Source organism: Mytilus galloprovincialis, chromosome 14, assembly GCF_965363235.1.
Source record: "Mytilus galloprovincialis chromosome 14, xbMytGall1.hap1.1, whole genome shotgun sequence".
Lineage (NCBI taxonomy): Eukaryota > Metazoa > Mollusca > Bivalvia > Mytilida > Mytilidae > Mytilus > Mytilus galloprovincialis.
This window is the reverse complement of record NC_134851.1, coordinates 48,130,064-48,144,254: the sequence shown is the minus strand read 5'-3', so window position 1 is coordinate 48,144,254 and position 14,191 is coordinate 48,130,064. Positions and strand designations below refer to the sequence as shown.

Sequence of the window (14,191 nt, the reverse complement as noted above, 5' to 3'; positions counted from 1 at the left end):
AAAACCTCAAGGTAAGGGCATGTGTTCTTCATTGGCACAGACTCCGGTAGTCAAGAACTCTATACTGAAACCATCTACGAAAGATAATCTCATACAACTGTCAACACCAGTTCATAAAACCTCAAGGTAAGGGCATGTGTTCTTCATTGGCACAGACTCCGGTAGTCAAGAACTCTATACTGAAACCATCTACGAGAGATAATCTCATACAACTGTTAACACCGGTTCATAAAAACCTCAAGGTAAGGGCATGTGTTCTTCATTGGCACAGACTCCGGTAGTCAAGAACTCTATACTGAAACCATCTACGAAAGATAATCTCATACAACTGTCAACACCAGTTCATAAAAACCTCAAGGTAAGGGCATGTGTTCTTCATTGGCACAGACTCCGGTAGTCAAGAACTCTATACTGAAACCATCTACGAAAGATAATCTCATACAACTGTCAACACCAGTTCATAAAAACCTCAAGGTAAGGGCATGTGTTCTTCATTGGCACAGACTCCAGTAGTCAAGAACTCTATACTGAAACCATCTACGAAAGATAATCTCATACAACTGTCAACACCAGTTCATAAAAACCTCAAGGTAAGGGCATGTGTTCTTCATTGGCACAGACTCCGGTAGTCAAGAACTCTATACTGAAACCATCTACGAGAGATAATCTCATACAACTGTCAACACCGGTTCATAAAAACCTCAAGGTAAGGGCATGTGTTCTTCATTGGCACAGACTCCGGTAGTCAAGAACTCTATACTGAAACCATCTACGAAAGATAATCTCATACAACTGTCAACACCTGTTCATAAAAACCTCACGGTAAGGGCATGTGTTCTTCATTGGCACAGACTCCGGTAGTCAAGAACTCTATACTGAAACCATCTATGAAAGATAATCTCATACAACTGTCAACACCAGTTCATAAAAACCTCAAGGTAAGGGCATGTGTTCTTCATTGACACAGACTCCAGTAGTCAAGAACTCTATACTGAAACCATCTACAAAAGATAATCTCATACAACTGTCAACACCTGTTCATAAAAACCTCAAGGTAAGGGCATGGAGAGTTGTCTCATTGGCACTTGTACCACATCTTCTTATTTATATATGAATAACACATGTCAACTTGACCCTGTATCTGACCAGGCTTACTCAATGTATGTTGGGCATTATTCTTATATTCCCATTTTCATTTTTGGGAAGTTTCTATGGAAAAGTTTCTTTTATTGTGATCACAAGGCATAATTACATTGTACCTACACAGACAGCTAACATGGCTAAGATAATGTTTAAAAGTAACAAATGGCTATTTTCAAGGATTAGTATTTAGAAAACAGGTAAATACATACATGCATATATGGTGCTTTAAGTTTAATGCAGACAATTTCAATGAATTATCAAGGGCTCACAAGAACCCTGCATTTAAATATGAAATCAAAATTAGTTCAAGGGTACTGTGGATTCATTAATATTTGTTGGATATGTAACTTTTCGTTGTATGCGTGGGAACAGGTGAGCAATGAACATGATGATTTCAAATGTTCAACGAATTCAAATTTTCTAAATGCTTTGTATGCACATATATATGCAAAACAACGAATATCCATGCAAATGCAAAATTCCCAAAATTGACACCCACAAAAATAAATGAAACCTGTAAGTTGATGATTTTGAGAATCCTACATGATAACTCTTAAATGGGAATGAATCCTTAAACAGAATCATGCTGGATTAATTAAAAAAAGTAGGGAAACTCTGAATAACTTTGAAGACTTGGATGCAACTTTATATGGTACATTTTGTACATTTGTAGATAAGCATAGCACATTTTTTCTCCAGCAACACTTTGTTCAATATTTTATTTTGACACAATAACTAAAGTATGTCTGTTGTTTAAAAGTTCTGGTAAAAGAAGGAAGAATTTAAATATATTTTAATGACAAAAATGAAAACAACTTGTTTTTAATTTCATTCATCTGAATCGCTTGTCTGGATTTACCTTTAAATCAAGAACCCTATAGGACTTTGAAATATTTGAAGGACAGTTGCAAGGATGTATAAAAAATAACGTTGAAGAGCTATGAATTTATACACGATTGACTTTCTGGTACATTTCATGGGTTTTTCAAGTGAAGTTATAATTTTCATACTTAATTCGCTACTTTTTTTTCCAGGTGAAATTTCAGACACCACAGACAGCACACAAAGTGACACCCACAAGGTACGAACAAATTAAAGAATTAGATGATCAAGAAAATTGGGCAGAGAGAACAACAGTGGTGTTAAAGTGTGATCACGAAGAAAATACTAAGAATGCTCAAGCTATTTTACATGACCTCATTTACCAGGTTTTAGATAGGTAATTGGACAAATGTGTAATTTAGGTATTTATGTATGTACATTTAATGAACATGATGAAAGTGCAGGGGTCACCACACCAGGCAAAGTGAGCGACAAAGTCACTCTAGGTCTCCCCACTTCGCTCTACATGCTCTAGAGATGCTCCAGGGAGAAGTTTATGTCGCCCTCGATTTTCAGTAACATTTCCCAATGTCGCCTCATGGTTTTATGAGAAATTCTCGATTCAAACGTAAACGACCGATAGGTATTGAAATACAAAGCATGTTTTCCTCAAATTCAGAACTGATCTCCGCGATAGTATCATACTTCAACATAAAATTTGCTTGCCCGGATGTACTATAAGTAAGAAAAAAGAAAAATCTTGATTTTGTTATGATTTTTATTGTCCACCATCTTTGTTATTGAAAATTGTAGATGGCGCCATTTCATCTTTTCAACTCTCATCATTTACCTAATCCATATTGATATGCACTATTAATTTTGATTTTCTTATATTTACTGACAATATGTGAGGCTTAAATTAAAATATTGATTGTTTGCCCTTTACTGACCGACCCTATAAATTTGTTGCGCCTGAAAATCTTTTATTTGTATTTACCAGCAAGATTTTATTTTATTTTATTTTTTCGTTCCTACCAAAAATCTTATATTTGTATTTCCCGCTCAAAACTATTTTATCCGAAATTCTCGGGTTTTATCTTCAACGTATAAGGTCCAGTCCGTTTGGTATCACCTGAGCGTTTGACATGAACACTTGCATTTGAAGTTTCAAAGCATTTGTTTGAAATCGATGTTCAGCATGTGAACGCTTCTCTGTACCTTTATACTTAAAGAGCAGGATTCATTTTCAAAAAAGTTTGTTTGATACAAAATTATCAACGTGTGTACAAACTAATTTGTAACGGACGTTGTATTCTATGTAGGGATGGCCTTTTGTGATCCGCAGATCAGGATGATTATGTTAACGATGCCGCTATATTATTTATATCTGACATGAACCAAAAGTGACAAAACCCTGTAAAGTGGAGAATATCTGGCAGTAAAATCGCCAAGTTGTCCATACAGATGGGTGGAATCAGAAAAAATGAAGATTTTAACATATTGGGGCATATTGTTTCCCCCATTATATTTAGGAAAGTAAATTAAATGTCAAACCAACAAGTTCAATACCAGCTAACTTGCAGCCAAATTTCATTTAGATATCTTGTACCAGCCAAAAGTTTTATTAAAAAAACATGTCAAATTTGTCAGGAGTGTGACGCTTTTTGTGTGACAGGATTTTTTTTTAATAATTTACATGTTGAGTAAAAATTATTATGATGAATGCATGTATATGAAGATGGTTTATAATCATTCTTCAATACTAGGTTTTGTAGATTATAGATTGGTGTTATCATTGCACAAATATTATGTAAATAAATATACATTGTGAAAAGGTATGTACCAAAAATTAATATTGGCAAAATTTGATAATTTCTAAATTAAAGTGTTATGGTTGTATTTTAAAGGAGTATTTGTGTGTAAAACTGGTAAGTATTTATTGTATACATGTATAAGCTATCCATAAAAGGCTATACAGACATCCTGAGGTGCATAATTCACATATTGGATTAACTTCTATACAAGCACCCAAAAATGTCAGGAGTGTGACAACTGTCTTTAAACATCTACCAAAGGACTTAAATGTTTTATTTTTTTATTTTTCAGAAGTGGCTATTCCAAAGAGAAGAAAAAAAATCATTACCACTGTGATATGTTTATATCATAGATGTGGGAGTGCATTATATATGTCAGGAGTGTGACGCTTTTTTAAGGCATTTTCTGTCAATTCATAATTTCACAAGAACAAGTTCCACAAGTTTCTTTGTGTAAGAAATGTTAACCAAGTAATATTCATATCATTTACCTCTTAAATGTGTTATTTATCATGATTGTTTTGGCACAATCAGTTTTAATTAGTCATTTTTCTATTTTTTGTGCACTGAGTAATGCAAATTTATCAAAGGAAATAAGTGTGTACAACTATAATATCATATAGGAAAGTGAGGAAATGAATTTTGTACAAAATAGAACAATTATTTTGATTTAAAATGGTATATTTAAAGATGTTTCAAGGATTAACCATTCAGATGTAATTCGTCACACTCCTGACATGAATTTAACAATTTAAGAAAAATATGAAAATTAGCTTTATTTTTAGGACAGATAGTTGAAAGACAGCTAGTAATTTAGAAACTTTTGGTAAATCTTCCATTCCTTAAAACATCCACTAGACTTGCTGACATAAGCCAGGCAAAATTATCTGGAAGAAATGATTCAAAGAAAGAGACTTGGAAAGAGAAAACCCGCAAATATTGGCTGAATATAAAATTAAAAAATTATCAAAGGAAGTTGGACAATCTTAAACAAAATAAAAAACTACAAAACCATGCTAACAAAAAAAGGCTTAAAGAAAGAAGAACTTTGAATTCCAAATTTGATAAACAATATAAAGAAAAACAAAGGCAGTAGCAGAAAAACAGTAGAAAAAAAGGAAGAAAGATAAAAAAAGAAGTTGGGTTGAATAAGGACTTAGAATCGAACAAAAACAGCTCAAAATTCAAATGAGAACAGATCTGTAACTGTGTCAGATTCCAGATCTACAGTGAGAAAACCTGCACAACACACAAGAAAACAACTGCCACAAAACCCAAATGCTTGGACGAGTTCTTTGAAACACATCATAAAAAATGCTACACCCAGAAGGGACTTCTAGAAGGGATCATTTATAAGCATTTTTGTTTTGTGGCAATTGTTTTCTTGTTTGTTGTGCAGGTTTTCTCACTGTAGATCTGGAATCTGACACAGTCACACAGATCTGTTCTCATTTTAATTTTTGAGCTGTTTTTGTTGATTCTAAGTCCTTATTCAACCCAACTTCTTTTTTATCTTTCTTCCTTTTTTTCTACTGTTTCTCTGCCACTGCCTTTGTTTTTCTTTATATTGTTTATAAAATTTGGAATTTGAAGTTCTTCTTTCTTTAAGCTTTTTTTTGTTAGCTTGGTTTTATAGGTTTTTATTTTAAGATGGTCCAACTTCCGCTGATCAATTTTTAATTTCAGATTCAGCCAGTATTTGCGAGTTCTCTCATTCGAAGTCTCTTTCTTTGAATCATTTCTTCTAGAAAATTTTGCCCTGCTTATTTCAGCAAATCTGGTAGATGTTTTAAGGAATGGAAGGTTTACCAAAAGTTTCTTCATTTTACTAGCTGTCTTTCAATTATCTGTCCTAAAAATAAAGCTAATTTTCATATTTTTCTTAAATTGTTAAATTCATGTCAGGAGTGTGACGAATTACATCTGAATGGTTAATCCTTGAAACATCTTTAAATATACCATTTTAAATCAAAATAATTGTTCTATTTTGTACAAAATTCATTTCCTCACTTTCCTATATGATATTATAGTTGTACACACTTATTTCCTTTGATAAATTTGCATTACTCAGTGCACAAAAAATAGAAAAATGACTAATTAAAACTGATTGTGCCAAAACAATCATGATAAATAACACATTTAAGAGGTAAATGATATGAATATTACTTGGTTAACATTTCTTACACAAAGAAACTTGTGGAACTTGTTCTTGTGAAATTATGAATTGACAGAAAATGCCTTAAAAAAGCGTCACACTCCTGACATATATAATGCACTCCCACATCTATGATATAAACATATCACAGTGGTAATGATTTTTTTTCTTCTCTTTGGAATAGCCACTTCTGAAAAATAAAAAAATAAAACATTTAAGTCCTTTGGTAGATGTTTAAAGACAGTTGTCACACTCCTGACATTTTGGGGTGCCTCTCTTTGTGTTTTTTTTAAATGGTCCTAAAAAGAAAGTCCTGTTCTATGGGTAAAGATATCAGAAATTGAAATCAATGATATAGCAATGTGTTTAGTGATTTTTTGTGAAAGTTTAAAGCATTTTTCAATCTTTATAAAATATGTCAGGAGTGTGACAAAATACTGAAAATAGAAGGCTTTTTCTACATACAATTACATTAAAACGGTACAATGAAATGACATTTTGTTTTTTGCAAATGATCACAAAATCTCAGGGCTTTCAAAGTTTACTATTGTAACTGAAATATATTAAGATTCTTTTTATTGGCAAAAACTTCAATCACTAGTTACTATTATTTTTTTCAAATTAAGCTATTCAATTTGATTGTTATTATATGATTTAGCAGAAAAGATGGAAATTTTGGTTTTAAAATTTTCCTTTTTATATTGACTTTCATTTGGAAAAGGTCTGAGCAATGTTTTCTTGACTGTTTTATTACCAAACTTGTTTTTAAGTAGTATGGTTTCTGTTAAATATTTTTGAGATGTATGCTATTAAAATTTAAGATTATTCAATGTGTCTGTTTCGTTCAGCCTGAAACTTTGGAATTATAAAATTTAAAGTATTGGTAATAGGGCAAGACAAAAAGAAATACAAAATATTAAGTTTGAAATTGGACCCCCCATGTCACACTTTTGCTTCATTTTTGTCGAGCCTTCGACTTTTGTCGAAAAAGCGAGACTAAGCGATCCTACATTCCGTCGTCGTCGTCGGCGGCGGCGTCCACAAATATTCACTCTGTGGTTAAAGTTTTTGAAATTTTAATAACTTTCTTAAACTATACTGAATTTCTACCAAACTTGGACAGAAGCTTGTTTATGATCATAAGAAAGTATCCAGAAGTAAATTTTGTAAAAATAAAATTCCATTTTTTCCGTATTTTACTTATAAATGGACTTAGTTTTTCTGCGAGGAAACATTACATTCACTCTGTGGTTAAAGTTTTTAAAATTTTAATAACTTTCATAAACTATCCTTGATTTGTACCAAACTTGGACAGAAGCTTGTTTATGATCATAAGATAGTATCAAGAAGAAAATTTTGTAAAAATAAATTTCCACTTTTCCGTATTTTACTTATAAATGGACTTAGTTTTTTTGCCAGAAACAAAACATTCACTCTGTGGTTTAAGTTTTAAAAATTTTATAATGTTCTTAGACTATCCTGGATTTCTACCAAACTCAGACAAAAGCTTGTTTCTGATCATAAGATATTATTCAGAAGCTAAATTTGTAAAAAAAAAATTCACTTTTTCCGTATTTTACTTATAAATGGACTTAGTTTTTCTTCCAGTTAACATTACATACAGTCTGCAGTTAAAGTTTATAAAACATTTATTAGATTCATAAACTATCCTGAATTTTTTACCAAACTTGGAAGCTTCTTTCAATCAAAAGACAGTATCGAGAGGGAAATTTTTATTGATGTTTTTCCTCATTTTTGTTGAGTCTGCCATTAACAGCAGAAGTAGGCGAGACACTGGGTTCCGTGGAACCCTTACAAATTTTTTCTGATTCCACCCAGATCATTTATGAATGCGATGTAAAATACGTGACAATTGTCAGAGTTTTTTAAAGTCTTGTAGCATTTTTATTGGAAACAAAGGCACACACGATGTTTTTAACACTCTTGGGACTTTTTCTACTAGTAATGTATGTCTGCCCGGATATATCTTATCAGTACAAAGTTATCTTTTACAGAAAATCTTAAGGTAAGCATACAAGGTACGTAGTACAGAATAAAAGTGCAAGTTCAAACTGATTTCCAAACTCTTCAAAGTTACAGGCATATAAACGTGTTGAAGATATGCGGCACAGCTCTATTTTTTTTATATTTGAAAACAAAATAGTAGTGCATATGAATTAGCTTCACATTCTGTGTGATATTTTTTTTAAACTAATAGTCCCAGAAAACTTATTTGCAAAAACAAAACGGACACAAATAACATTTTGCAGAGTTTGTATCTATAATATAGGGTTATTGCATGAATATTGGGGAATATTGTCCCGAGTAGAATTTTATATTGCACGAGCTTGCGAGTGCAATATATGTTCTACGAGGGACAATATTCCCCAATATTCATGCAATAACCCTTTTATTGTATAGCAATATAATATTTGAAGTAAAAATTGGTTTAAACTAAGATTTTATCGTTGATGACGTCATGAATTTTGAAGATTTATTGCACTAGTGAAATAAGGGAATTTATTGCACGCTAACTTTTGGTTACTTTCTGTGGGAAAAATTATATTGCTATGCAATAAAATAAAATATTATACCTACCTGCCTACCAATGACAAATAATATACCGAGCCAAGTTATTTTTTGGGGGAAAAAAATAAAATATTTTACCTACCTACCTACCCTGTTTCAAAACATAGGGTCGGAAAAGGGCAAACAAACAATATTTTAATTTAGGCCTGATGCCCCATAAAAAAATTCAGATTTCTTTTCAAAAAAGGAATATTATCAACTGACATCCGTTTGTATTTTTACTACGTACATTGCTTAGTACACTGCCGGGAACCAGCACAAAAATTATAAACTACAAAACGCAGTCGGTTTTTTGTTCAGGATTTTGTTTAACAGACCATGCAGACTGATACATGTGCTTTGTTTCAACTAAAGGTCCTTTAAACAGTATTTCAATGAATATCTGCTAATGAATTTGATTAGGAAAGGCAATATTTACTTTCAAAGTCGTATATATTTTTGAAAAATATAAAGTAAGAATTTTTGATGGGGATTGCACCGTATTTGTTTTTAATTTACAAGTACCAATTCAATTCCAGTTATGAAAAATACGACTTTTCCGATCCTACTTTTTGTGATTTAGTCATATTTAAACACTCGTGTAGTGTTTTAGAATCAATTACATACATTTCTAACGGCAACTTGATTTTGGAAATCGGCATTTCCATGAAAATACCACAAACGTGTGCGAATTACATGTACACGATTTGAAATTAACAGTTTTACTTTACATTTTCAACACGTCAAACAGTTTTCTCTCTGAATTCTTATAGAATATTATTTTAAGAACAAATACATTTTTGAATCATGATTTTAGCTATGAAAGACAGTGAAACCGTATTTTAACTTTTCTTAATTGATTATTATTTTTTTTTTTAAAGGTTCTTGGACTTGGTTTAATTTTAAAGTCTTTGAAATGCAGCATAATTTGATCCATGTCAAATTCAATTCATTTAGACCTACCAGAATAAACATAGCTCTAGATCTTATGCCATTAACTTATGGTCCTTATGTCATGATTTTTTTTGACAATTTGCATAGGTACACATGTAAATAAAAAAGTATTTCAGACTACAAGCATGGCAAGACAAGGACTTACAAAATGTACTTCCTTAGCAATTGTCATGCAAAAATGATTAGAAAAATAACAAAAAGGTGTAGATTCTTCGAATATTTTATTCATAAAAAGTATAAACGCAATCTGTTGATTTTACCTGAAGTCTCCCTGTTGGGCCTTCACTTCTCCCTGAAGTCTCCCTGTTGGGTCTTCACTTCTCCCTTTTTGGCTGCCAGGGTGGTGACCCCTGAAGTGATCAAGATTTTGGTGTTTTTAATGAAACACTTTATGAAACTTTAATTTAAAAACATTCATGAGTCCAGCCAAGCGGCTTAATTGCAAGGATTTTTTTAACTAGGCCAGAAAAAAAAAGTACTTGTGTTTGTTGGTTGGTAGGGAGTTTTTTCGTTTGTTTTTTTTACATTGAGTCTAATGGGAGCAACATTCTGACTTTAAAAGTGCTTAATCAAAAATGGCCAAAAAAACTTTAGGGTAGGAAGGGGTCATTAAACACATTTTTTTTTTGGCCCTACCAGTTTTTGAAATTTGAATCAGACAGACATTGTTTATTTGCTTTATCTAAATAAATTCACTGAATCTGAATCAGTTTCTCTTCCCTTTCAATACTTTAAAGTTTACATCAGTTTTCCTTGAGATTATGGTTTTCATGTACATAAATTATATCCAATGTAGATAAAAGCAATGGCTTTGACAAGTTCGAGTATCAGTGTAGATCCATCAATAGGACATATGCACATTGAAAAAGTATATAATTTCATATCTCATTGTAATCTCTCTCATATAAAAAAGAAGATGTGGTATGATTGCCAATGAGACAACTCCCCACAAGAGACTAAATGACACAGAAATTGACAACAGTTATAGGTCACTGACAGCCTTTTTTAAAGGAATAATAACCACATGATCAAGATAACTTTAAATAGACAAATGAAATGTCAAGATCAATACATTGAGTAGTGCAAACATGAAGCTATAAAATAACATGAACTGAATTATGCTGTAAATGTAGAAATTTTTTGTGCAATTTTGGAAAAAAATTAACACATATAGTTTGCAAGATTAGTTATTTCGATTTTAGGAATTAGTAGATATATTTCACAGTAATACATGTACGACTGTAGGTTAATCATATTTTTTTAAAATTACAGGCACTTCATGCCAATATCAGTGCTGATATTGGAAATTCTGTATGTTTTTATTTAAATAAAAAAGTTTTATCTCTTTACAGCAAGGAGAAGAGTCAAGTTACACCAGTGACAGGGACTTCATTACCAATGGTTTCAGAAGAGATGCAGGACACTGGTGATGATTGTAAAGAAAAAGCTGACAACTTATCATCTCAAGGTCATGAAAATGTGCAGCAAGTTGAAAAGGAAACACCTAGTTCTCCAATCATCCCAGCTAAGTCTGGGGCATATTCGGTAGATTTTGATAATTTGGATACTATTGATCCATTTAAAAACAAAGGGGGCTTGTCGAGTTCTCCCTCTTCACAAAAAATAGAAAAAATAACTTCTGAGGATAATCAGGCTGAGAGTGATAGTGAAAAGCTGTTAGAAGACATTGAACTACCTGATATAAAATTAGAAGATATTGCTGATGTCACTCTCTCAGAATACGTGCTCTGTGAGGAAGGGGACACAACTGTTATTGAAAATAAACATTCAGGAGAAGGGGACATAACTGTCGATGAAAGCAAACAGACAGAGGACAAAGACTTAACAGTGATTGAAAATAAGTGCAAAAATGAAGTTGATGATATTTCACCCAAAATTGAAGAAAACAAACAATTGCATGACATAGATCTTGAAAATATAAAAGATCCCTTTGCGACAACAAAACAATTAGCTAATTCGCCACAGGTTAATACAACAAGTGGCACTTCTGAATCAACACTTGTGAAAGAAAACCCATTTGCCGCTTTAAAATCAGATATTGGATCGGTTGAATCAGATGGCGATTCAAATTTTCTCAACTCGCCTTTAAAATTGCCAGCTGACTCGTTGGTATCAGAACCAAACATCATAAACTCACCATTGTTAAAAAGTACAGAAAACCAACCTTCCATTGATGAAGAGATGAATCCATTTGCCACCAAAACTAAGGTAGCAAATTCACCAGCTGTATCTTGTGATCCTTTTGCCCCAAAGTCAACAGTGGCAAATTCACCGTCTCTTGATGCTGATCCTTTTGCCACAAGGTCAACAGTAGCAAATTCACCTGCTGTTGCTGCCAAGCCTTTTGCCACAACGTCACCAGTTGCAAATTCACCGTCTCTTGATGCTGATCCTTTTGCCACAAAGTCAACAGTGGCAAATTCACCAACATTGGATAGAACACAAGATCCAATGGCCACAAAGTCAAACGTTCCAAACTCCCCAAAATCTGATGGTGAATCAATGAATACATTTGATATGAAGGCTGAGTTACCTAAATCACCAGCACAAAGTACCCAGGATCTGTTTGCTACAAAGACAAAGGTTGCAAATTCACCGGGAATCAATTCAAATGAAAATCCTTTTGAAACAAAATCTAAGGTTACAAGTTCACCAACAATAGGTTCTGAAGAAAATCCATTTGCAACTAAATCAATGGTTCCAAATTCACCAACTGTAATTTCTGAGGTGGACCCTTTTGCTACGAAATCAAATGTTCCTAACTCACCAGCCATAAACACAGAAGTGGATCCTTTTGCTTCAAAAGCAAAAGTTCCAAATTCACCAGCACTTAAAAGCTCAGAAAAAGATCCTATTACAACGAAACCAAAGGTTCCAAATTCACCAGCACTGAAAATTTCAGAAGATGATCCTTTCACAACGAAAGCAAATGTTTCAAATTCACCAGCAATAAGCGCAGAGGCTGATCCTTTTGCTACAAAAACAAAAGTTCCGAATTCACCAGCAATAAGCACAGATGCTGATCCTTTTGCTACAAAAACAAAAGTGCCAAATTCACCAGCACTGAAAAGCTCAGAAGATGATCCTTTTACAGCGAAAGCAAATGTTTCAAATTCACCAGCAATAAGCGCAGAGGCTGATCCTTTTACAGCAAAACCAAATGTTTCAAATTCACCAGCAATAAGTGCAGAGGCTGATCCCTTTGCTACAAAAACAAAAGTTTCAACTTCACCACTTAAGAAATCAGATGATGATCCATTTACAACTAAATCAAAGGTTCCAAATTCACCAGTAGTAAGCACTGAAGAAGATCCTTTTGCAACAAAAACAAAAATTCCAAATTCACCAGCAGTTAGCTCTGAAGAAGATCCTTTTGCAACAAAAACAAAAGTTCCAAATTCACCAGCAGTTGGCTCTGAAGAAGATCCTTTTGCAACAAAAACAAAAGTTCCAAATTCACCAGCAGTTAGCTCTGAAGAAGATCCTTTTGCAACAAAAACAAAAGTTCCAAATTCACCAGTAGTAAGCTCTGAAGAAGATCCTTTTGCAACTAAATCAAAAGTTTCAAATTCACCAGTAGTAAGCTCAGAAGAAGATCCTTTTGCAACAAAAACAAAAATTCCAAATTCACCGGTAGTAAGCTCAGAAGAAGATCCTTTTGCAACAAATACAAACATTCCAAATTCACCAGCAGTGAAAACAGAGGAAGACCCATTTGCTACAGAAACAAAAGTTCCTAATTCACCACTTAGAAATTCAGACAATGACCCATTTACCAGTAAATCAAAGGTTCCAAATTCACCAGTAGTTAACCAGAAAGAAAATCCATTTGCAAGTAAATCTAAAGTTCCTAACTCACCAACAATTAGCACTGAGGAGGACCCATTTGCCACAAATTTGAAAGTTGCTAATTTACCAGCTATTAACTCAAAAGATGATCCATTTGCAACTAAATCAAAAGTTCCTATTTCTCCAACAACAAGCTCAGAGGAGAACCCATTTGCACCAAAATCAAAAATTGAAAGTTCACCGTCAAAAAATTTAGATGACATTGACCCATTTGCAACTAAATCTAAAGTACCCAGTTCACCAAAGAATGATGAGGTCAAAATACAGGACAGTTTAAAACAGGCAATTGGAGCAGATGCCTTTTTAAACAACAATCCTTTCTCGCCACAATGTCCAGCTGTCAACATCACTTCAAAAAGAGGCGCTACAGAATTATCAGGGTAAGTTAATAGGAGGTAAAGAATATTGTGGATTGATTTATTTTCGTAGATTGAGAGAAAACTGTTGTTTCAGATGTATATATTTGATTTCATGGTTAAATCCCCTAATCCCAAGCATAGCAAGCTATAGTAGATTTGTGATTTGTTGTTTACTTATCCACAAAATAAACTAAAAGGGCCTATAATCATAATGAATCCACAATCATGACAATATACAAAAATCAAATGTAAATATATTTGTCAGGAATGTTTGTAGTTTTGTGAAAAATTGTTTGAATATGTTTTCAAGAGGCTTATGATTTATAAAAGGAACATTTGTTTTTTGGTTTATGGTCTTGAAAATTTTAACTGTTTTACATTTTGTCGTGTTTAATGAAGGGAGGTGTCCTTTTATAGCTTCCTAGCTAGATCATAGAGATGTTATGTTTTTTTTTGCTTATTTTTTTAAAGGCAATCAGTTTTAACATCTGCATTATTTGATCTCT

The 14,191-nt window shown here is 32.9% G+C and overlaps 1 protein-coding gene across 1 annotated transcript in view; it reads left to right on the top strand.

Moving 5' to 3' along the window:
- The first annotated feature begins 830 nt into the window (after positions 1–830).
- LOC143058105 (uncharacterized) overlaps positions 831–14,191 on the top strand; it is a 59,732-nt gene continuing 46,371 nt past the window's right edge. The window contains exons 1-3 of the mRNA XM_076231567.1: positions 831–938; positions 2,178–2,224; positions 10,809–13,706. Coding sequence (XP_076087682.1) covers positions 831–938; positions 2,178–2,224; positions 10,809–13,706 — 3,053 coding nt within the window. The remainder of the gene's footprint in view (positions 939–2,177; positions 2,225–10,808; positions 13,707–14,191) is intronic.